Raw genomic sequence first — 24,606 nt, forward strand, 5'->3', positions numbered from 1 at the left:
TTAATCCTTGCATAAAGTTAAACTGCCATTCTGCTGCTAAGGAATCTGAACAAATTCCTTTGTAAATCTTCCTGATTTTTCTACTGATGAGAATAAAAGCTACTTGCAGACATAAAATTAATATGTAGGGAAAAAGTACAAACTAATTTTTACATGTTTTAATGTGAGTCAGACCTAATTGTTTTAATTATTGGATCTACTGATTGATAGCCAGAATGCTCTAGGTGTGTGCCTCTTCCTTGACAGAAGTATCTTTCCAGAAGTATCACTGAGTATTCCTAATCACAGTTCTCTTCCCCCATGCTTTTCTCTTGATGTGTTAAGCCATTCACAGCTTCTTGAGGAAAACCAGCCTCAACAAACCAGAGGAATTGTCTCCTCCCAACAACACTAACATAAGTGGATCATACAGCACAATCATAATGATATTTATAAAACCTGTTCCTTTAGTCTGCTGTCACTGCCACCCTAGATCTGAAAATTATGAAGAAACAGATCAAGTCGATGGAGAATTTCAATACTGATTTATGCATGCATGTGCAAGTGTCTTCAAAAACATCTGCCATCTCCCAAAATCCTGACTGTACCTCAGAACACTGTTCTGTGTTGTGCATTTGCAAACTTAACTACATCAGAGTGGTCTAGATGAACTTGTTTTGCCCTTCAAAGAAAACCCAGGATCAAATTCAGCACTCAAGAGCAGGTGCTACAATTGGCATTACATGAAAAAATACCAACAGATTGTGATAGTGCTTCAAAAAAAAAAAGGCAAGATACAGCAGTGACACAGAAATGTTGACACATTGGCAGAAATTAGAAAAATAAACACTACCAAAGCAACGCTGTTTTCAGCAACTTCATTTTACTTTCAATAATGTTTTAAGATTCACTTAATACCTGTAGGATTTCATTCAGTCATGACAGAGCATGTTTAGATTTTACCCCATGTGGGGTTTACAGCACAAGAAAGTGGACTGCAAGTATTGTAAGAATTTTCTTTGTAACAGTTGAGTAAACTAATTCTCAATAACCACATTTATTGATAGTGGACATTTTGCATCCCCATTTCAGCAGATTACAGCATCTATATACAGAATTATAAAAAACAAGTCAGACTTTTACATACATCATCCTCCCTGAACATAATTCTGACCATTAGAAGAAATATCCCCATATTGGTTGAAACTATACAGAGCAAACACTAAGGAAAAAAGTCTCTTTTATTCTATGACACTGTTATTACAATAAATATACAAAACTTCTGAACTACTCAGACATGCAACAGAGGGACAGAAGAAGTGCATTTATACAGAACCATGACATTCACCAGGATGGGAGAGCATTGTTAGTAATTTACAAAATATACAAACATCCTCAGATAAATAAAAAGAACTCCTAAATTACAGATCAATTACTACTGACATTCCAGTGTTTAAACTTCATACTTTGTACTCAATTTGTCACAATACTACAAAATGACAACTCAATTGGGCGCCATATTCTGATTATTTAATTACAGACTGTAAAACCTAGTATTGATTAGGTATAAAATGTTTTAACAAATCTTAGTCTTCTGTTGTCAAAGGTAAACAAATTTCTCCCTCCTTTTTGGGCTGCAGTGTTAGAGATTTCTAATGCAAACAATTCACATGGAACAGAACCTTGAGTTTCACTCAGAAGACTTAAGTCCATACACTGAACCCGTGACATTACAAATCAACAATTCTTATACACAAAACATCACATACATTTTCTCAAGGAACCTTTAAACATTTGAGAAAAATTCTACCTGTCAAAATCAGGTGTTATTCTTGATGTGTTTTTTTTCCCCCATAAGGTATGTTACTATGCCATTTTCAATGTCAGTTAAATTGTAAGGGTGATGTCCCTAGAATCCCTATCCAAGAGATACCGAAAGAACTGCCTAAATCCTTAGCAGAGTTCCTAGATACAACCCTCAAGAAAAGTTTAAAATATTATGAAAAGAATAATTGATACACAGCTGCTAGAAGGATGGTGCCCAAACTCAGCAGAGAAAAGTTACTTATATATCTGGAAAGCTTTAAAACCATTCCACACAAATTTAAGTTCAATGCTAGCATATCCACTACTATGACACTTTAGTGGCCTTGTTACATAGAATATTTAGAGCAAGTGGATTCATTAATGTGAACTTCAGCATAGGTAAAGCTATGACATTTATGCAAATTCAAGTTAGATTTAAAGAAATTGGTAAGACTGATAGGGGACTTCATGCTAACCGTACATACTACTGATAGAAGAATTAAACTAGGGATGTATTGTTTCAATGATCTTCTGTTATTTTGAATACAGTGTAGTGAAAAAGAATCTGTGAAATTCAGTCCACAGTTAGAACATGAAGGAGGCTCAGAATTTTACACTAACTAAATATGATTCACCTTAAGAGCTGAATTAATTTTCAGCCATGGTGTGTACTTACACAGGTTTTGGGATGTTGCCCTTCCTGTTTTCATTTTCTAGAAGGGTTTGAAAAACTGCCCAAGTATTGTACGTAAGACTCATGAGGCAATCCAAACATACAAAGAGTCTTCAAAAGAGAAATACATGATACTATACTAAGTTCCAATTATATTATATTCCAGAATATTATGAAGGTGTGTACCACCCTGAGATTAGCTCGGTTGGTTAGAGCATGGTGCTAATAACACCAAGGGTGTGGGTTTGATCTCCATATGGGCCATTCAGTCCCACATGGACCACTCAAGAGTTGGACTCTATGATCCCTGGGGGTCCCTTCCAACACAGAATATCCTGTGAAATCTGTGCAATTATTATGGATTGTTCAGTTTCACAGCACCAATTTAATCTCTCAGGCATCCAGTTCAGTGAGTTAAAATTAACACTATTAAAAATGAACATTTCTCACTTTGCCAACTCAAAACAGCTTAAAAGCTTTTTTCTCCATCTTAAATCACATCACAGAGTTGGCTGAGTTAACATTAATTCAAACATCTGTTAAATGCCATTGCTTAAAGAGCTTGGACTTAGACAATGTTCCTGTTAGAAAATTAAATTCTGTATATTTAGGTGTTTGGACAAGCAGTAAACAGAGTAAATGACCAAGCTAGAGATTTAGTACCACTGTTAAACACAAATCTATACTTTGAAAAAAAACAACAAAGCCAAAAATCACAAATAAAACAAAAGTACCACTGCACATAGAAGAGGGAAAGCAGACAAGAAACTAGTATTCTAAAGTCAACAATGGTTTCTTTTCCAGCAAAATTATCCCAATACATGAACATTGAAACTAAAAATAGTAAATACATAATCATTTAGCTCTGCAATTGAAACCACCAGGTAACTTCCCTAAACTGTACACCGCATTACACATTCTGTTACAGAGAATGTTTATGCATCATAGTAACTTCTCACAGGTAGAGAATACTCCATGGAAATAGATACAAACAAATGCTATAAAGTGGCGCACGTAAATTCTGGACCAAACCACTACTTAAACAAGATCAGATAACTCAACAGTATTCATGCAAACTTACAGATTTATATCAAAAGACTTATCCGAAAAAAAAAGATTGTACTCTTTACCTTACACTTGAACTTCTCCAGCAGCTGCTGAAGTTGCAAAAGCAGTAGCCAAACCTAACTTCCTCTCAGTCTACCCCACTTCTTATAGTAGAAATAGGGAAATCAGTTCTTATGAAGAAAAAAATTGATCCAAAGTGCTTTCCTGAAGTTAAACAAATTCTGGAGTGAACCACTAAAAAAACCTTCCAGATTCTTAATATATTTATTTGATCATTATATACCACAGTTCATTCTCTGGCCAATTGTTAAAATTATTTGTTCTGCATAAAATATGGAAGGCTTTTTTATTCTAGAATGCAACATCTTAAAGAGAGGCAAAAATTGGTTTTCTTCTTAAATAAGTTTGTAATAAAATAAACCAATAATTTCCCATTTTACCCATGCACAGCTGCAGAAAAGACAAACATGCTGTGTGAATTTTGAGCTAGGCTTTTAGGGAATATGGTAAGGGACTGGAAAATAAAGTACAATCGAAGTGAGCCGTGACGACTTTGTTTCCCTACATTCGGTTGCCCTTGAACGCGTTCTGGGCTGCACTGGTTGCTGCTGTGGATGCGGCGTTGGCTGCAGCAGTTTGTACAGTTTTGTTGGACATCACTCCCGTTGCAAACTCCTGCTGCGCCTTCTCGAAGCTGGCCCCAGTCGTGCGGTACAGGCCGTGCACCTGGAGAGGGAGCAGCAGTGAGAAAACGGTGCTGAGCTGTCCTATAACCTTTGATTGCCCTGTCGCACACACAGTTTGACTGTGGGAGATACCTGCAATTATCTGCAAGTCCAGAGGGGTCTCACAGGTGTTTACTAAAATGCGTGATGCATTAGGTGAACTTTCTCCTACATCAATATTTAGAAACATTTCAATTACTCTGACTGTTTAAAAGAACACTGACTACTAAAAAGTAAAAAAATATCCTATTTATATAGGTATGTATCTGCTAAACTACTGTGATAACCAATAGCTCTGCATAAAAATTAGAGGTATAAACAGTATGACTTACAACAAACACTCTAAACAATAAGGCATATAATGAAAAAAAAAAGAAAACAACAAAACCAGACAGACAAAAAAAATCCTGAGCAACTTCTAACTGCCTATTAAAATCCAAACACTATTTCCCACTCATGTTCAGTCAAGTCACAATAAAGCTGTCAAATAATACTGCAAAGACATTTTCATTCCAGTGTAGCAAGAAAATTAATGCTGCAGCTTTGTTATAAACGTGACTCCTAATCCCTAAAGATACACCAGGTCACATATGAGTATGTCAGTTTTTGAAAAGAACACAGATGCATACAATAAGTGAAAATACGTGTTCCACTATACATTTTTCTTGTTTGCTTCTTTCTCTACTGAGTGTTTATACAGAAAACAAGAAAGTACATCTTCAGGCAACACCTAACATTTCTAGTTTGCTGTAAACAGGCTAGAAGAGTTTGTGTATGTGAAAATCTTTAAGCCTAACTGTAACTTAGGTTGAATTACTAGAACTGCCAGCACATCATCATTAGAATTCTCAGTTACACCTTATCTCAATGACATCAAAAACTTACTAGCATGACAATACCAAGATTTACATCTTTTGGATGGAAACTCACCAAATGTAACCATGAGAATCACACATCTTTCTTTAAACTTTCATGCTCTAGAATCATTAAATGGCAAAAATGTTAAAATAATAGAAGCAGAGAAATAAAAATTCTTTTCTGAGGTGCCAAGGATCTCCCTCTTCTATGTATTTTGATGGGAATGATTTTGTTAACAGCTGAAACGCAGCAATCACTTGAATCACACTTCCCATTGCCTGATGAATCACCACAAATTTGAAAATTACAACCTGGCATCCTCAGCTACAATCACAGTGTCTACTGAGTTCACCTGCCTCTTCATGGTGGGGTTACCTCTCAGTTTCTCTTATTCAGAGCTATCCTTCCCCATTTCAGTTTGTAGAAAATATGTGCATTGAACAAACAGCAGTTTAACTCCACACAGTATACGTAAAACTGTACCATTGTTAACAGGTCAGGCTCACCTTCAAAAATGTCATTTAATCCCCACTACTTTCTGTGAAAGCGCACCTTTCTCAAGATAAAAAGCAAAATCCAGATCAAATATAGAAATAATACATAACTCACCTTTTTAAACATAACTAATGAGATAACAGCAGATGCCGTGAAAAGTGCAGCTATGATTATCATCATAATGCCAACAGGAATACTCTTATTAAGTCCAGTAAGAGATGAAATCCACCCACTGAAGCAAAAAGAAAGGACACACTTTACCAGAACAGCACATGAACCATTCAACCAAAGAAAACTTACAACCTCTGACCAACTTTGAATAATTTTGAAGAAAAAGTCATAGGAATGTTATATAAGCATATTTTGATTCTATAATACACTTTTATAGATTAGTTTCCATTTTTTTCCCCAAGAATGCAGTGAAACAGTAAGAAAAATTATAGTAAAGATTATTATCCTTGAGCAGAACTGTGAAGAAATTAGAATTGTTCATCAACTTCTTCAGGTTTTTTTGTCATACTGTCATTTTAGATTAAGACTATATGAATTCACAGAACAGAAAATAGCACTAAAAAGACAGCTTCTAACTTCTGTAAGTATAAAACAGAAACATGGCACACATAAGACTCATTCAATTCTATCCACACAGTGATACTTTCTCAACTGAGGTTAAAGTGATAACTTTTTAAGTAGATAGATGAACTAATAGAAAAGATTGGTGTATCAGTATTTACTTCAAACATTTCCCCATTCTTCAGAATTGAAACACTAACAGACAAGAGTATCAGACTTGAAAATTAAAAAAGCATGTTACCTTAAGACTAAAAAACCCTACATTAAGATGGAAAAGAGTTTTCCAGGTTAAAAAAAGGCAAAAAAAATTAGTAAATCCAAACAACCTTAAAATTTTCCTCTACCTCCTTCAAATTGCTTTGATATCCTGTGTGTCCTATTGGAATATACCAAAAGACTCCCAAATCCCAACTGTAATTAGCATTTTCTGATGATCTGGCTACTTTCCATACTCCTTCCCCAATTAGTCTTAAAAGCCCTCTACATAGGCTTAGATGAAAAAGCAAAATAGACAACTCCAGAACAAAAATAATAAAACAGGATCATTCCTTACACAATGCTCTTTTGTCTGCCTTACATATGTTTGGAGGGTCACAGTAAAAAGTACTGACAGAGAGAAGTGTCATTTCCCAATTATATAGTGCCAGTCATGGCTCTTCATGTTACCAGCTGGCTACTACAACCATGCTTTCAGTTAATTCCTTTTTTCAAGGACAGAGATGGATTCTCCAGAGCTTTTCCTCATAAAATCTAAATACTAGACCTCACAGGCTCAAATAAAAGATAATACACACAGAAGGTTCATGTAAAAGCTTATGTATTTACAAACATCTTAAAGAAAAATTAACTTATTACAGAATATGGAGGTGACTCAGACAAATGAACTTTTCCAATAATATCAAAGGTATACCACTATATTCACCCAAACACATTGTTGACTCATGCTTCAAATTTTAGCCATACATTTCCTTAAATCCATTAGAAATAATTAACGATACAAAATAATATGCAAATGTCTAAATTTTTTCAATTTCCTTTACCTTAAATACAGAGTGAGTAATAACTCCTCATGCCACCAAAACAGAGGAAGTAATGTACAAAAGAATAGTTCAAAGTGGAAGGATAGAATTTGGATCAGCCTAACAACGAAATTACCTCACGTTGGGATACATTTCACCTGCTTTTCCTGGTTAAGAGCGGTCCGAAAATACTTTTGTTTTAGTGTTAAATGTAACAATTCCAGTGAACACAAGATAATTCTTTTTGAAACATACAGACTGTACTCAAATATGATCATTTGTCTAACAACCAGTGCAATGCTACAGCAAACTGAATACTCACCAGTTTCCCCATCTTTGAAATCCTGCAGCTTGAAGTACATGTACAGCAAACTGACAGATATATACAAAGAAGAACACAAAGAATCTGAATGAGCTGTCACTCCTGAAAGAGGGGGAGAAAGATTAAATTAGCCAGACATTTAATTTTTTTTCAAATTCTGTAGTAACAATCTAATTTTTTTCTACAATAACTAGATGAAAAGTCCTTTTATTTATCAGCTTGAAGTATCAGCAACTCTGTGGTGTTGTAGAGTGTTTATTTACAAGAGCTTCTCTTTCTTCTTTAATACAGTATTTTTGCAACATTTATCACCTCTAACAAAGGTGAGAACAGTTCTCTTGCCCATCTATATTTCAAATTCAACAACTGAATTAATGGTGAACTGCTGCTAATGAAAGCATATGGAAGGATTATCATAATGATAATTAAGCAAATTCTGAAATGTTAATGCATTTTGATAAGCTTTTAAATATCCCAAGTCAAGCTGAAGCTGTTACCTGAAAGCTCCATAAAGTGGTCTATACCAGCAGATAAAAGAACAAGGGGTAAAAAGCAAGAACCAGAGAATACTCAATCCAAAATCAACCCCTCGTGTAGCATCAACGTAAAACCAGGCCAAACATCCAAAGATATTAAGAAACAGTGTCACTGTATGGACTGTAAAAGCAAAAGCAAAATAGTCTTAATTAGGTTATGTTTATACAATAAATTATTACAAATATTAAAGTAATATCCAACCTAAGCATTTTAAAGAAAACATCATCATGCTGACAATAATCAATGCCCTCAGCAATGAACTGATTTTTATACAGTACACCTTTCTAACTTTCAGGTAAACCCTGTATTCACAAGTGAGACTACTGAACATGAAAATTCAAGTACTACCAGGTACACGGCAAAAATCCTGAAATAAAACACTTTCAAACATAAAATTAAGAAAAAAGACATTTCTACAGCTGCACTAATTGGTACTTTTTCTACAACAGTAACTGGATACAAATATTTAATAGACTACAGAATAATTTTTGACAGAAAACTTAAAAATTACATAAATTGCACCACAAAATAATCATTCTAATTTGAAAATAAAAATTCTAACAAAATCCTTCAATGAAAACCTCTTTATCTTTCATATAATAAAACAAAAACCCCCCAGTTTCCAAACACATCCCTCAGTAAAAGAAGACCTGCATGAAGCTGTTCTAGATGCTTTAATATATTTTGCGTATTCAACTATTTCTTAGAACACTGGTCTTAAACATCTGCCTTTTCGGTGCTCTGTTCTTAGCTCAATTCTATCATTTTCTCATTGGCAGACCTTGTTTACAGGTTGACTGTTCAATTCCTACTAAACAAAATGCATTTGGATTATGACTTCGCATTTTATTTCAACTAAGTTCACTTCTTAAAACAGAGTAAGATACAGCAATACTAAGAAACAGTACAAGTACTACCTTCATGCTATTTGGCAGAGAAATTAGTTCTGCCAAGCTTAAAAGATGAACATGAACTTCTCTTTTTGTTCAGCAACATCTAGTGATTCAGGAGTAATTTTGCTATCGCAGAGGACAATTTCTGTCCTTATGGACCAGGATGAAGTAGGGTAATTATAACTGTTTCTGACAGCAATGATTTTTTTATTTAAGTTCAGAGAAACACTTTATCCCTTCTACTGCAAGGTAAAATTAACAGGAAAACTGGCAAGATACTAAAGATTCTGAATAAAGACTGCTCAAACTCTTTACCGCTGTCTTAACCAGTACTTAAATAAGCCTTCAATCAACTTAAGGAGGGGGCGGGGGGGAGGGGGAATCTTAGAAGCAAAATGCACAGATCATTGCACAAAAGGTTGATAAATATTTTAACTCACACAAATCACATTTTCCTGTAAGAGTCACCAGAATTGAAAAAACTTCTGCTTTTACATAAAAAGCAATTAATGCACCTACATATCTTGGCACTGCCCCAAGAGTTCAGCAGAGCAACTAATTTCTGAATTTGTGTGTGTATGCCTCATAAAGTACAACAAAGAATACAGATCCAGTTCCTGCCTTCCTTTGGTAAACATAAGAAAGGGGTATTATTGTCTTTTTCTAGTCAATACTGGCAAACAGGGAGACCCTCTAGAATACCAGAAACATTCAAATCCTGGTGCAGTTGAACTTTCCAAAATTACATTTTTGGGGGTTTTTGTTTTGTTTTTTTTTGTAATGGCAATTATGGTAACAGGAATAACATCAGTGCACAAGAGGGGTGAAACATCAGCCCCACCACTGATTCTAAAACCAGCAACAGAGGGGTCTACTACACCACTGTGACAGACAATTTCAGCTGTAAAGCTTCAGAGGAGGACAGCAGACCTGGCTGACAGTTCTCGCTTCAGTGTGCCTCCCCTTCTCTCTGCCTGCTACAAGGTACAGAAAACCATTTGTCCTTCCAGCCAACACCTTCACTAAGGGGTCTAGGTAAGCTTTGCAGTTGTATGAACAGACAGGTGCTCTATGTTCAGGGTAACAATTTTTAAGTACCTTCTACCTATCTGCCTCAACAGAGTAAAACATGATAAAAGTTATTAGAAGGCAATGACTACCTGGGGGCTGAAATCACCTAAGGCTTTGGTAGAAGTCTGTGACCTGCAATGTCTGCATGACAACTCCACAGTTATACCAATACTGTACTCCATGTGATCCAAGAAAGCCTTCTCCTGGCTTGTCCATGGAAGCAGCTGAGTTTAAAAAAAAGGCATTCATGCCAGAATAAGAGCACAAAATGGGAAATAACCTTCGTTTATTAAATATTCAGACTCAACTTTTTTTTGTGTGAACATGCTTGAACAGAAAAATTCTACTTAGATATATTCCCTGTGTTAATTAGCTACACTTTTCCATCCATAAATGTCTGAAAGTGAATTGCAGATAAAGACCACAAGTTGCACTGATGCTATCTGGCACACACATTACTGAGATGCTGTCCCATTTGGGACTGTATGAAAATAGATTTTTGGACTAAGTTTAATTTCAGCAATGTTTAACTGATGGTATTCTCAGGAAACCAGTCTACCCTAAGACAAAAGAATGTGCCTCTCTTCCCACGAATCAGTTGGACTATCACTCCATAAGGGACTGCCTCAAGGGGAATGGGTGCCTACGGAATGGAGGGTTTGAAGCCACAAGGCAACTCACAAGTGAGGATAGGGCTAGTGAAGTTTGATCACATGCAACCTTGGAGCACCGAGTAGCTTCAAATGTAGATTAGGCTTTTGCTCCTTGTCTGTTCTGCTCTTCAGGGAGAGACAAGGACATGTCTTACCAACAAGAAAAGTGTCTTCCAGAGGCAAAAAATATATTCCAAACCAGACTTAGATCAGTACATAAGCATTAAACAGCCTTAGATGGGAACATAGGCACATGGTATGAAAAACAGGAAGGTGGGGGTTTTTCAATTTACTGATGCTGCATACTAAAAACCCACACAAAAACATGGAGTGGACCAAACAGTGAATTTGTAAGGCAGCAAACAGTCAAACCTCTGGAAAATGTCACCTGCAAAGAAAGGCTGAGCAAACTATGCTAATTAAGGCAAAAGGAGATGACTAATGGGGATAAATGTGTTTTCCATAACAACAGTGGATAGAACAGTGAAGATCAAACACAGCAGGGGAGAATAAATTATATACTGAGATACACCTTTTAATTCTAAAAGACAGCCACACACTAGAACAGGCTTGTGGGGACTTTACGGAATATCCATCCTTTGAGGTTTTCAGGAACAGGAGAACAAACATCTGCACAGACCAATATATATACACTATCTATCATATCCTCAGACACAGAATGGATGAAATTCAACTCCTAAACAGGAAAAATAAAAAAATATACAAGTTGGCACTTTAGGGTATTAATTTTTCTTTCAAAATCTTTTCAGTTTGCAACTTCAAGTAAGAAATATTCTTTGAAAATGAGTAGTGTTTATTTAGTGCACACAATCAGCCTGCGGGGAATGTAGCTGGAAAACAGAGGCTTTTGAGGCAAAAAATGTTTGGTGTTAGTACAGATCAAGACATTTTACTTTACATTGGACATAATAATAACATAAAAGGATCTAAAAAGCACTGTTCAACGCTAATGAGCAAGGGAAACTGTCATTCTTATCTGCAAAGCCCTGAAAAAAGCAATGGTCACAAAACGAAGATAGAACAGAAAAGCTCCAAAAACAACTGCGAAAAGCCATTGCTAATTGATTGCTATAGTTCACAAAAACATGTGAATACTCAGTGAAGAAAAAGTCTCTCCCCACGGGAAAGAAAAAGTGTGAAAATAAAACGACATCAAGGAATTAAAAAAATCTGACTTCTGATGCAAAAGGAGAAATTAATGACATAGGGATACAGAGAGACTTGTTTTCTCATGAAACAAAGAGCATATAGATCTTAAACAGGTAAAGAAGTTTTCTCAGAGGTATCAAAAGCAAGATTAATGATAAATATATTAATACTAACTGTGGAAACACATAGAAAACTAAAATACATTTGTTCCCAGGGCTGTTAGAAAGGAAAACTTATTTTATAAAACGTTGAGAATGCAGTACTAGGTTTATCCAAATATGATGATGTTCACAGAACCCTAGAACTTATAAGACATAGGAAGTTCTGGAAGAGGAAATAAAATGTAGAGCACAATGACAAGCAGAAGCAGGCTGGTTTACTATGGTAAGAACTCCTCCCCTGAGGAAAAATAGTCTAGTGAAAAATGAGCCAAACCATGTAAATGCAATTTCTAGGAAAGAAGAGTCTCAAGGATTGACTCAACAGCTAACCCTAAGACATGGGGTTCAATTCTATACTCAGTCTTTTTCATATTTTTTTTAAGCCTGAAATAGATAATTTTCTTTCTTTTGCTTTATTATGCCCTTTTCCTTCCTCAGTAATACCTAAGTGAGGGAGTACTAGAGCCAAAGAAGGACAAGTGCAAGAAGACTTGGTTGAAACCTCAGGCCATCTAGAAGACAAACTGTCATGTCACTATAAAAGCACAGCTCACATTTATTTTGAAATAATGTAACATTGCTACTTCCTTTATTTGTTGCCATAAGAAGGAAAATTAAAACCAGTATTAATATTCCAATTCTTGCTGCCCAACTTCAGCTCCTGTATGAAACATATGCACTTCCAGAACTCAGTTCTGCAAACAGCCAGAATTAGTAACCATCCTAAAATACCGAGTATTTCAACTGAGACCTCACATAAATCTTAATTATCAGTCTGCTTCATGAGAGTGACTAGTCATATGTTCTACAGTTGCTTATTTGAAGATTAAAGACCCAGCAATGAACACAGAAAGCTGTGGCTTATGGTGAAGTGGAATTGACTTGATTCAATGCTGTCTGCTCATTTTAGGTTTCAATTATGTGGTTCAATCACAGCAATAAGATTACCAGAGTAGCATGTAAAATTAAGGAGATATGCTAATTAGTCTGAAGCTATGAAAAAACAGAGAAAAGGTCTGAAATTCCCATTTCCTTGGAAGGTTAAAAATATATCGAAGGTATCAAAGTACACAAATCTTTGCAATTTCCTCAGTCACAGACTATTTATTAGACTTTCATCACACTGGACAAGGCAGAAGAAGCAAGTTTTTGTCTCCACATTTGTTTAATCCAGCATTTCTCCAGTCAAAACACAGCACAAGAATGAGGGCAAAATTAACTCTACGAAGATAGCGTAGAGCATTCTTTGCGTACAAAGAGCAATTTCAATATGAACTGATTCTTCAGCTAATTGACACTATTTCTTTGAATAGATTAAAATTATATTAAGTCTCCAGTAAAGATGAAAAACTGTATTAAAATATATAAAACTATGTATTTTAGATCAAATGGATATTACACTTCTTAAACTCAAAAGTCTATTAACAATGATTTTGAGTTTTAGTTTTTAATATATAACCTGATTTTAAAACCAGTAAAATTATTTCTAAGTTAATTAGTGGTCAAAGCCCAATTTACCACTACAACAACAGAGAAACTTAAACCAGAAATATGCAACAAACTAGAACCAAATTGCCTTAAGATAATTCTCCTTTTTTCCTGTGGCAGTTTCATGAAATAATTCTATACTTTTAAAACTGAAGTGGACCGTAAGATTTCACTTTGACATTTGGCTTGTGGATTTAAAGCAATGTTTCATTACCAATGTTACAAAAGCCAAAGCAGCAGGTGTTATGTATCACCAACTGTGAATAGGCACTTTGTTATTTTTTTAAAAAAAGAAAATACTTACACATCCACAAATAGTACATAATCTTTACTGTCTTCTGGAATTCTACAGGAATGTCTACTGAAAAATCCTGGTAAAAACAAGGACCTACTGGAAAATTCTCAGGAAGAGGTGGCCAGTTATTTTTTCTACCTGTAAAACAGAAAATAAAGGGGAAAAATGGTTTACTATAAAAGAGATCTACATTTGAACTTATTCTGTTTTATGAATGAGTTTTATAAGTGGATGGATAACTTGGGCTACCAAAAGCTAAGGGTTTTAAGAGCAATCCTCACATATTAGTGAGAATAAACCACAGAAATAAAAACAATTAAGTGTAGGCAGATGAAGTAAAGTACAGCATTTTATCTATGTAATCTGACAGTTCCTACAAAGTAACGAGAAGAGAGAATTTTTACAAAATAAATAGATATGGGCAGAAAAACAATTTCTCAGAGCTCCTTGAATTATTCCCTAAAGTATATCCCCAAAGTCCCACCATACTCACATATTTTGTTGAACACAAAGAGGGGAACTGAAAAGCATTCCTCATTTTCAGAATCATGGTATTTTTAACACGAGGCTATCTTTAACAATTTGAGCTACTTTCCAATATTGTTTACAGTCAAAACTTACCTAAGAGGCAGAAAGTCTCAAGAAAGACAGCTACTGAAATGGTCTGTAACTACCATTTTATTACACGAATATGCCCTACAGCACCAATGTATTTTGATATGGTTGTGTGATACAGTGAGGACACTGCAAAGGACACAGGATCAGACACCTGGATTTCCTGCGTGCACACCTGATCATAGCCCAGAGTGTACATTCTGCTGAACACAAGTCATACCAAGCACATACTCTGAGATTCAACTTAGATAATCGCTACAAGAAACCTTTACGACAGCATGTCAGCCTCTGGATGCAAGAGGCACATTCATCACCACATGTCCAAATGAACTCGCTGAAATAGGAAGCACCACATGATCAGGTGCAACGCTGCACAGGACCTACACAGAGAGGACAGAAGGCACTGAGCTGAAGTTACCTACCAGCCTGAAGGTCTTTCACTGTAGTCAGTATGACAACACATGACAACAGTGTTCTAGATGTGCAGACAGCATCTTAAAGGCAAGCAAATGCAAATAGCAAGAGTATTACAAAAGACCCTGTCCTCCTATCAAGACAACTCCACAGTGTTTCCAAAGGAGTCCAAATCAGTGTGCAGATCCTTTTGATTCAGTAATACAACACAAGGGATGGTTCAAAGTTGTGCCAAGGGAGGTTCAGACTGGACATCAGAAAGCATTTCTTTAGCGGGAAAGTGGTCAAACACTGGAACAGGTTTCCTAGAGGAGTGGTCAATGCTCTGAGCCTCAAGTCAGTGTTCCAGGGGCATTTAAATAACACCCTTAATAACATGCCTTAATTTTTGGTCAGTCCTGAAGCAGTCAGGCAGTTAAACCAGATGATTGCTGTTCATCGACAAGGTGACAGCAGAGGCAACCAAGGTGAGTTCAGAGGTGAGCATTGGATCAAGCTGTAGAGGAGGTTTCCCAAGTTCAGAGACACCCAAGCAGGAGGACACCAGCAGGACCCAGTAGCTCTTGTGAGCCAGAGGCACAGTGGGGACATTGCTAGGAGCAGCATGGGAGATTCAAACAGCTCTAGGAAGCATGAGTGAAACAGAGCCCCAGGAACCAGATGCAGTGCGGCAGTTCGCACAGACAGAGTGAGCAGGGAAGGTGCTGCAATCTGCAGGGAGGTTCACACCTCACATAACTTCTAAGTGCTGTAGGTCTCTGCCATAATCATGGGCACCTGACTCAGAACCAGAATAATTGTGTCTACTGAGACAGCCCCTGCAAATTCTGGATGCATCCACCCAGACAGAACTGGTAAGGAAGGACACATCCATACAGGTGGTAGCTTGCAATGAATGCCCAGAAGGGCCAATGGTATTCTGGGGTGCAGCAGGAAGAATGTGGCCAGCAGGTAGACAGATGTGATCCTCACCCTCTACTCGGCCCTAGTGAGGCCACATCTGGAGTAGTCTGTCCATTTCTGTGCCACTCAGCACAAAAAACACAAGGAGATACTGAAGAGGGTCCAGCAAAGGGCCACAAAGATGGAGGGATCTGCAGCATCTCTCTCTTACAAGGAGAAGCTACAGGAGCTGGGCCTGTTTAGTCTGGAGAAGAGAAGACTGAGATGGGATCTCATTAATGCATGTAAGTATCTCAAAGGCCTGTGCCAAGAGGATGGTGCCAGACCCTTTCCAGTGGTGCCCAATGACAGGACAAGGAGAAATGGCCATCAAATGAAATACAAGATTCTCACTTCAACATGAGGAAGAACTTCTTTACATTGAGGATGTAGAGCACTGGAAGAGGCTGCAGAGCCTCCATCTCTGGAGACATTCAAAATCCACCTGGACATGTTCTTGTGTAACCTGCTCCAGGGACCCTGCCCTGGCAGGAGGGTTGGACTAGATCATCTCCTGGGGTCTCTTCCAAGCCTAACTATTCTGTGATTCACTTTAGGTCCCTTCCAACTGAAAATACTATACTCTATAAAATTCCCCAACTTGAATAACTAAGGAATGCAAATCAGAGTTGTAACACTGCATATTCAAAAAAAGACCAGAACACGTGGAAATAAAAATGGAAATGTAGATACAACTGAAAAGACCAGACAAAGACAACATTGTGCATGGTGTTTTAACTCTTTGGGTTTTATGGTTTTTTTGAACTTTGGTCTGAAGTTCTTCTTTTTGAAAAGGAAAATTCCCATACATCTACTTGTATCAAATTATCTCTAGTTAAGAGGATGTAAATCTTATTTGTGAAATTCCTACACAAAAACTGATGGGTTTGCACAGCACACAGTTTGTGGCAAAATCAGATACTGATTTTGACTATGGGTTCCAAAGTGTCATATGAAAAATTAATAAAAGATTAACAGTGGAATAGATCTTTCAGCTGTTTGCACAGAATATTATGTTTGTAAAACAGAAAAAAGAAAGAAAATGTTTCAAAACAGAAAAGTTCTCCTACAGCTATAAATACCGACCTATGAGAAATCACAGAGGAAATTACTTTACCTTATTTCAAAATGCTCCATTTCTATTCAGTAATATTACTTTAAAAACTTTGAAGAATAAAACTAGCTGACAGCAGAGAATAACGTGTTACAGAGACCACATTTAAAAATTTTTCAGTGGAAGTCTGCAAAGCACAGTTCAGTTTTTATTCCCTATATGCATTGCCTCAAGGGAGACCTTTCTTTTCCTGAAGCCATTAAAAAAATCCCTCTTTGATCTGATTCACAACACCACTGTAAAATTAGTATCATTTCTAAGAAAAAATGAAATTTCTGAAATTTAAAGTATATTTTTCAGGCATACCCCCTTGCTGACTGAGACTCTGCATTTCCCTTTCTCTGCGATCTAGTTCAGCTGCTTTTCTTTCCAGTTCTTCCTGACGTTTTAGCAGTTCTGCCTGGGCCAAGGCATGTTCCTGAACAAAGCAAGCATCATTAGATACTGATAAAAGTATGAACACAGCATAAATATTACAGGCTTGTTTACTATAATTAAGCATCTCCAGTTATGGAAGAAAACTGACTCGATATTGCACAGCCACATAGTAAGAAATTACTTAAAAAGCAGTATGAGTTTTAATTAGGAAAGCAATGCTTATTTATAAAATATATTATCCCAGAACTGTATTTAAGTAGTTATAATTAAAATTAACCTAGTGCTTAAAAGTTACAGACAAACCTTAGCAATTTGTGTGTAGGCAGGTGGTTCTTCCGTTGGTTTCATTATTGCTGGCTGAGTACTGGGTACATTAGGCATTTTCACATTTCCTGGAGGAGGCTAAGAAAACAAAAGACAATTATGGGGAAACAGTCTCCTTTTCTAATAAACTTCATTAAACCCGCAAGAACTAATCTAGCTGTTTTAAAAGAAATGTTCCTGATAAACTGAAAATCTGGTACGCTGCCTGCAATATTTACAACCTTCAGGAAAAAGATGTTAACTGTCTTCTGTGGTGCGGTGTTCTGCTCACTTGGTTTTACACTGCATTACTTTGGATAAACACCATGGAATTTTATAAATCAGTCAAAGGTAAACAGAATTTTGATTTTGTTCAGACACTTTCTGTTTCAGAGAGTTGCAGCATTTAACAGTGATCCATTCAAATTCTGAAAAACAATGCCACTTATTAATAATGTCTTCCAGACCCCTCTACTTAACGAAGTCTTGTATCACCTGGCTAACTAGAGAAGGACCGTACCGTATCAAGTTTTTAAATTCAAGATCCATAACACATCGCTTGACTATTTCACCAGTATGTACCACAGTATCTGATCTCAAGTACTGCTAGCAATTCATTCACTTGGCCACCACCTATGGAAATACAGCTTATAAGGAGCTTTTAGCAGCTCAGTTTTTAATTTTTCTTTCTTTTTTTATTTTAATTCTTCTCCTCCTTTTATTACTATTTGCCATCTTCTCTGATTTTGTCCACACCTCTTTAAAACACACAATATTAACCTGCAGCCATCAAACCAATTAAAAAGATTGAAGTTGCCTAGATTGAAGTTATCAACTGAATGTGACCAAAGCAGAACTGTATAGCACTACTACGATGTATTTTATTCTTAAGTATGTTTGGAGGAAAACTACAGTTCTTTGTGCAGTTCTTGAAACTTAAAAGACTTCCCTGTTGTGTCATCTGGTAAGACAGAGAACCACTTGTTCCTAATAAGATTGAAATCAAGAACAAAAATATGATGACAACTGTCAAGTTTTCAATATAAAAGCACCTTAAAACACAGCAGGAATCAAATAATATCACTAACTTGGCAAGCTATGACTTGAATCACATTATATGCATCTTTTCTTACCTTTGTTTAAAATGCACAAATGCAATATACTGAGGAAAAAACATCCTATCCAAGTAAACTCCACCTCTGCATGTGATATTCCAGCACATCTCAGCAACAGCATCTGATTCCAGCATTTCAAAATTATCTTTTCACCCAATGTAACAGCTCCTAACAGAATCCTGAGATATCAGAGCATTCTCATGTCTCAGAAACATATAGGGCAATGGTCTTCCTTCAGGCCTCAGGCCGTCCAAAACCACAGAGCCATATCATTGTAATAACATGGAAGAACTTCAAGCACTGCAATGCAAGGAAACAGCTGCCCTGAGTCTCAGACTGATAGATCTGTGTGCTATAGCCCATTCCTTAACATAGGAATGAAAAAGCAGGCAAGACAGCTTCCATGGTCTTCTTGAAGGTTAAAGCAGATGTGTAGGAGTCTGCTAAAAACACTCCAACAAAATAAAACCTAAACAACCAAAAACTGCAACCAACAAAATAATATTTATGATTAGTAGACTTTTCTGTGACCCCCTTGCTCCAAACTGCCCAGCAAAGAACTTGTACCTCCAGACTTCTTAACTTTTTGAATATTTTTAGGAGCTTTTTCTATAGTGACAGTGACAGCTGCCCCTTTTTCTTCCTCTGGTATGAAATCCACAAATTCCACTTCATGCTTTAGCAATTTTCCGTCTTAGTTTTCTTAACACTCAGCTCACCACCTATTTCCATCTCTATCCTATGAGAAGTCAAGTTTAAGACACTTCCCCGCAAAGAAATAACTCATTTAGCTTTTTCCTATATCATTATCTTCTATTAGTATTCTTAAAATCTTAAAGTATGGCAGAAGCTCCCTGATTCCAAGAATGAAGGTTTCCCAAGCTGTTGTACAAGTTTTAACTCAGTGCTTTGAGCTTGCCTTATGGTTTCACATTTAGCTCAGTGGAGTTTAAACTCCTAAGCTTTCTTTGAAAACAACTTCCACATTTCCAAAGGCTGTCTCAACAAAGCAGCAAAAAGCCAGCATGGTTAGTCTCTTTTTATGGTGCATCTAAAGAATTCTGAGCTACAGTAAGTATGTCTACAATATTCATGAGTATTAAGTATTATTGTGTGTGTAGTATCACTTATGAGTTATTTTATATCAATTGATGGAATTAATGCATGATGCTAGAAGTACAAAGAGCTCATAAATGAATCAAAAGTAGTATAGAAAGACAAGAAAAATGCATCTGCTTCAACATCCATTGTTGATTTTTGCTGGGTATCACTCCAGAATTTCTGCTAGGTCAATACATGCAACAGGAAAGCTTTGATGCCGTTGCCATCACAGAAACATGGTGGGATGACTCGCCTGACTGGGGTGCTGCTATGAGGGACTACAAGCTCTTCAGAAAGGACAGGCAGGGAAGGAGAGGTGGATGAGTGGCTTTATATGTTAGAGAGTCTCTTGACTCTGTTGAAGTTGAGGTCAGCAGTGACAAGGTTGAGTGCCTGTGGGCCAGAATCAGGGGCAAGGCCAACAAGGCTGAGACCCTTGTGGGTGTCTGTTACAGACCACCCAACCAGGATGATGAAGGAGATGAATTGTTCTACAAGCAGCTGGCAGATGTCTCAAAAGCTCCAGCCCTGGTTCTTGTGGGTGACTTTAACCTGCCAGATATCTGCTGGGAGCTTCATACTGCAGAGAAGAGGCAGTCTAGGAGATTCCTAGAGTTGTACAGAGGATAATTTCCTGCTTCAGCTGATAATTGAGCCTACCACAGGTAAGGGCCCGCTAGACCTGCTGTTCACAAACAGAGAGGGGCTGGTGAGAGATGTTGTAGTCGGAGGCTGTCTGGGGCACAGTGACCATGAAATAATGTAGTTTTCAATACTCAGGGCCATTGATGCAAGTAGGGCCATCAATAAAACTTCTACGTTGGACTTCTGTTGGCCACACTGGTCCAGAGCATACCCTGGGAAACAAACCTCAAAAACAAGAGGGTACAGGAGGGATGGGCTGTTTCAAGAAGGAAGTCTTGAGTGCGCAGGAACAGGCCATACCAGTGTGCCGGAAGGCATCCCAGTAAGGAAGATGACCAGCTTGGTTGAACAGCATGATTCTGAAGGAATTTAGGGGAAAAAAGAGAGCTTACCCACTGTGGAAAAAAGACTCATGAAGATTTTAGGGATATAGTTAGGTCATGTAGAAAGAAAATCAGAGAGACAAAAGTGCAATTTGAAGTCCATTTGTTACTTGTGTTAGGGACGACAAAAAATGCTTCTATAAATACATTAATAACAAAAGGAGGGGAAAGGAAATCCACCATTCTTTGTTGGGCTTGGGGGGGAACAGTTACCAGAGATGAGGAGAAGGCTGAGGTACTTAACACCTACTTTGCCTCAGTTTTCACCAGTAGGACAGGTGGCCCTCAAGACAACTGGCCTCCTGAGCTGGCAGACAGGGAGAGGGAGCTGAATACCCCTCCTGTATTCCAGGAGGATATAGTGACTTACTGAGCCAGCTGGATCCTAACAAGTCTATGGGTCCAGATGGGATCCATCCCAGGGTGATGAAGGAGCTGGCAGAAGAGCTTGCCAAGCCGCTCTCCATCATCTTCCAACAGTCCTGGCTCTCTGGGGAGGTCCCAGTTGATTGGAAGTTCGCAAATGTCACCCCAACCCACAAAAAGGGCTGCAAGGCTGACCCTGGCTACTACAGGCCTGTCAGCCTGACCTCAGTGCCTGGCAGGGTTATGGAGCAGTTCATCCTGAGTGCAATCACACAGCATCTTCAGGGTGGACAAGGGATTAGACCCAGACAGCATGGGTTTAGGAGGGGCAGGTCCTGTCTGACCAACCTGATCTCTTTTTACGATCAGGTGACCCACCTGGTGGATGAGGGGAAGGCTGTGGATGTGTCTATCTGGACTTCAGCAAGGCCTTTGACACTGTTTCCCATAATATACTCCTGGAAAAGCTGGTAGCCCATGGCTTGGACAAGTGTACCCTCTCCTGGATTAAGAGTTGGCTGAAGGGTCAGGCCCAGAGAGTGCTGGTGAACGGAGCTGCATCCAGCTGGCAGCCAGTCACTAGTGGTGTTCCCCAGGGGTCTGTGTTGGGTCCAGTCCTGTTTAACATCTTTATTGATGATTTAGATGAGGGTATTGAGTCCATCATCAGCAAATTTGCTAATGACACCAAGTTGGGAGGGAGGCCAAAATAAAAGATCATCTATTATTGGACCGATGTAGGTATTAAAGAAAGAGTACAAAGTACAAGAAGAAAAAGAAGGAAAAAGAAGTTACAGGTGAGAACATTTTGTCAGAAACCACTTAACATGTTATTTTGTCCTATATAAATATACAGTATACTGCAATCACTGCAAAAACAGACAATCGATAAAAATGCAAAGAAGCCAAAACAACCCCTCAAGAACAAGGGGTAACTGAGGTTGTGCACCCTCAGCCTTAATGCAAACAAAGTTCTCAATTGTTCCTTCACGCGTGCAACTAAAACACACTCAATAGAAGACAAAGAAATAAAAATTAACTGGCTTAGAAGACAAAGCAGTAAGGCAGACAGTTCTTTATAAAGGACAGTTCTAGCAGCTGATGTCTTTCACCAATCTCCAAAACAGGGTATGCACAAGTTTGCTCAAATTGCCATTGTGTTGCTAGCTCAATTAAGAACTAAGCTAACTTCATAATGAAAAGCTGTAAAACAGTTACAGTAAAAACATTTATTGGAATATTAGCCTGCATACAGCAGGTTTCTTACATTCTGACGTGGTGAATGGCATTTTTCAAGCCATTCTACTGAAAAACTCTGAAATGGCCTGAGTGCTATTGTGCAAGATGCACAAAGACTAAAATTGGAGGCATTCTGGAAGCAGTAGCTGTAGTAGATAAAGGTTTTTAAAAAGTTGCCAAGTGACATACACTTAATACAGAGAAAAACTGTACACAGTAAATGTAAATCACACTGAGGAAACACAGTAGTAACCAAGCTGTCAGACTACAGCTAGTTATAGAAACAATTGATTTGCTATTTAGACTCAAAGCAAACAACCACTTTCTAAGTGGTTCCTATCGGCACAAAACGTGCAAGTGCAAAGAGACACAGTCAGTAACTATCAAAATCCTCAAGATGTCAAAGGAGATAGGTACAGGAACTAGCTTTGAGAATTAATGGTCATTTCATAGAGATACTGAGGTCTGTAACTATTAAATAAGCAGAACAGGAATTCTCATCTGTTCATCTACTTCTGTTCATGTTGTTTTACTTTTATTGACAAAGGATTTCTAGGAATAAAAATCACTGACTCATCTCTGAAGGTAATCAGTGAATCTGGCACTTGCCAGGTAACTTCTTGACAAACGTGTGTCATAGCTGAGCATCTCAAAACCTGCTGTGCCTTCTTTCGACTCAAGAGTAAGATGAGTAGACACAGCCTTCTCACGTGGCATCAGAGCAGCAGAAGTCAAACCTATTCCTTCCCCTCTCTAACACTGGAGGGAGAGGGTGCCACCCAGAGGGACCTGGACAGGCCTAAGAGGTGGACCCATACAAATCTCATGAAGTTCAACAGAGCCAAATGTAATGTCCTGCACCTGGGTCAGGGCAATCCTAAGTACAAGGACAGGCTGGGTGGAGGATGGATTGAGAACAGTGCTGATGGATGAGAAGCTTGACACGACTCAACAATATGTACTTGGCAGCCCAGAAAGCGAATTGTATCCTGGGCTGCATCAAAAGAAGCTTCACCAGAAGCAACCCAGGTCAAGGCAAGCAACTCTGCCTCTCCGCTCTGCTCCTGAGAGACCCCAGCTAGATTACTGAATCCATCCCTGGGGCCCCCAACATAAGAACACAGACACAGTGAGTCCAGAGGAGGGCCACACAGATGATCAGAGGAATGGAGCACCTCTCCTGTGAGGACAAGCTGAAAGTTGGGGTTGTTCAGAATGGAAAAGAAGGCTCCAGGATGACCTAATTGTAGCCTTCCAGTATGTGAAGGGAGCCTACAAGAAAGATGGAGAGTGGCTTTTTACAAGAGCATGTAGTGACAGGACAAGGCGTAATGGCCTCAAACTGAGAGGGTAGATATAGATGAAATATTAGCAAGAAATCCCTTACCATGAAGGTAGTGAGGACACCACTAACCTCCAGGCATCAGTAAGGAGACCACATCATATCATGGTATCTCACCTAGATTTGGACAGGAGAACTACATCAATTGTTTTTACATGGACTTTCTTCAAGCTCCACAGCGTATGACCCCTCACGGACATATTATGATAACTTGAATATATTGCATCTTTAAATTAAATCAACCCCACTCTACAATAGCCCTTTTTGTTCGTATTCCAAAAGGTACTTCTGAGATTGATTTTTTTTTGTTTTTGTTTCATGACTTCCTCTCGCAGCAGCACTGAGGGATAGAGCAAGTCATTATGACCTCTCTTAAAGAGAAGAAGTCAAAGAAACTTCTTAACCCTAGGTCTCCCACAGCAGAGACCATGATTAATTCCAGGCAAAAATCATCCAATAATTGAGTGGTACCACAAGACGGAAAACTTGAGCTGGGCGCCTCCTGAGAGAGACCTAGAACAAAGAAATCCCTGGGCTTTTACAACCTATGAATCCATTCTCCACATGCACTTCATGCGCCCTGCATTATGCCTTTTGGTTTCATGGTAATTTCAGGTCTTGCGCCTTCTAGTTCTTTCCAGGATTCTTCCTCTGTAGTTGTTTTTATCTGGCCAGGTTGCAGCTTCTGCTGACAATTGCAGCTTCCTAATCTTTCAGTTTAAAATGGTCTCAGAGCCCTCCTTCACAAAACTAAGTAACAGTTCTAGATTAGTTCAGCTTTTCACAATGAAAGTTTGCAGTTTGCAGCCTCAGGCTTCAGCAATACTCAGCCAAGACATTAAAAAATTAATCTAATTCGACAA

The 24,606-nt window shown here is 38.0% G+C and overlaps 1 protein-coding gene across 1 annotated transcript in view; it reads right to left on the reverse strand.

Annotated features, from left to right (window-relative positions):
• Window positions 1-1,011: 1,011 nt before the first annotated feature.
• Window positions 1,012-24,606, reverse strand: part of SCAMP1 (secretory carrier membrane protein 1) — a 40,839-nt gene continuing 17,244 nt past the window's right edge. Inside the window, exons 3-9 of the mRNA XM_071580173.1 lie at window positions 17,553-17,651; window positions 17,178-17,289; window positions 13,796-13,924; window positions 8,016-8,175; window positions 7,519-7,620; window positions 5,719-5,836; window positions 1,012-4,252 (exon numbers count right to left, since the gene is read on the reverse strand). Of these exons, the coding sequence (XP_071436274.1) occupies window positions 4,088-4,252; window positions 5,719-5,836; window positions 7,519-7,620; window positions 8,016-8,175; window positions 13,796-13,924; window positions 17,178-17,289; window positions 17,553-17,651 (885 nt within the window). The 3' untranslated portion in view covers window positions 1,012-4,087. The remainder of the gene's footprint in view (window positions 4,253-5,718; window positions 5,837-7,518; window positions 7,621-8,015; window positions 8,176-13,795; window positions 13,925-17,177; window positions 17,290-17,552; window positions 17,652-24,606) is intronic.

The sequence above is a fragment of the Pithys albifrons genome, chromosome Z, assembly GCF_047495875.1.
Source record: "Pithys albifrons albifrons isolate INPA30051 chromosome Z, PitAlb_v1, whole genome shotgun sequence".
NCBI classification, from domain to species: domain Eukaryota; kingdom Metazoa; phylum Chordata; class Aves; order Passeriformes; family Thamnophilidae; genus Pithys; species Pithys albifrons.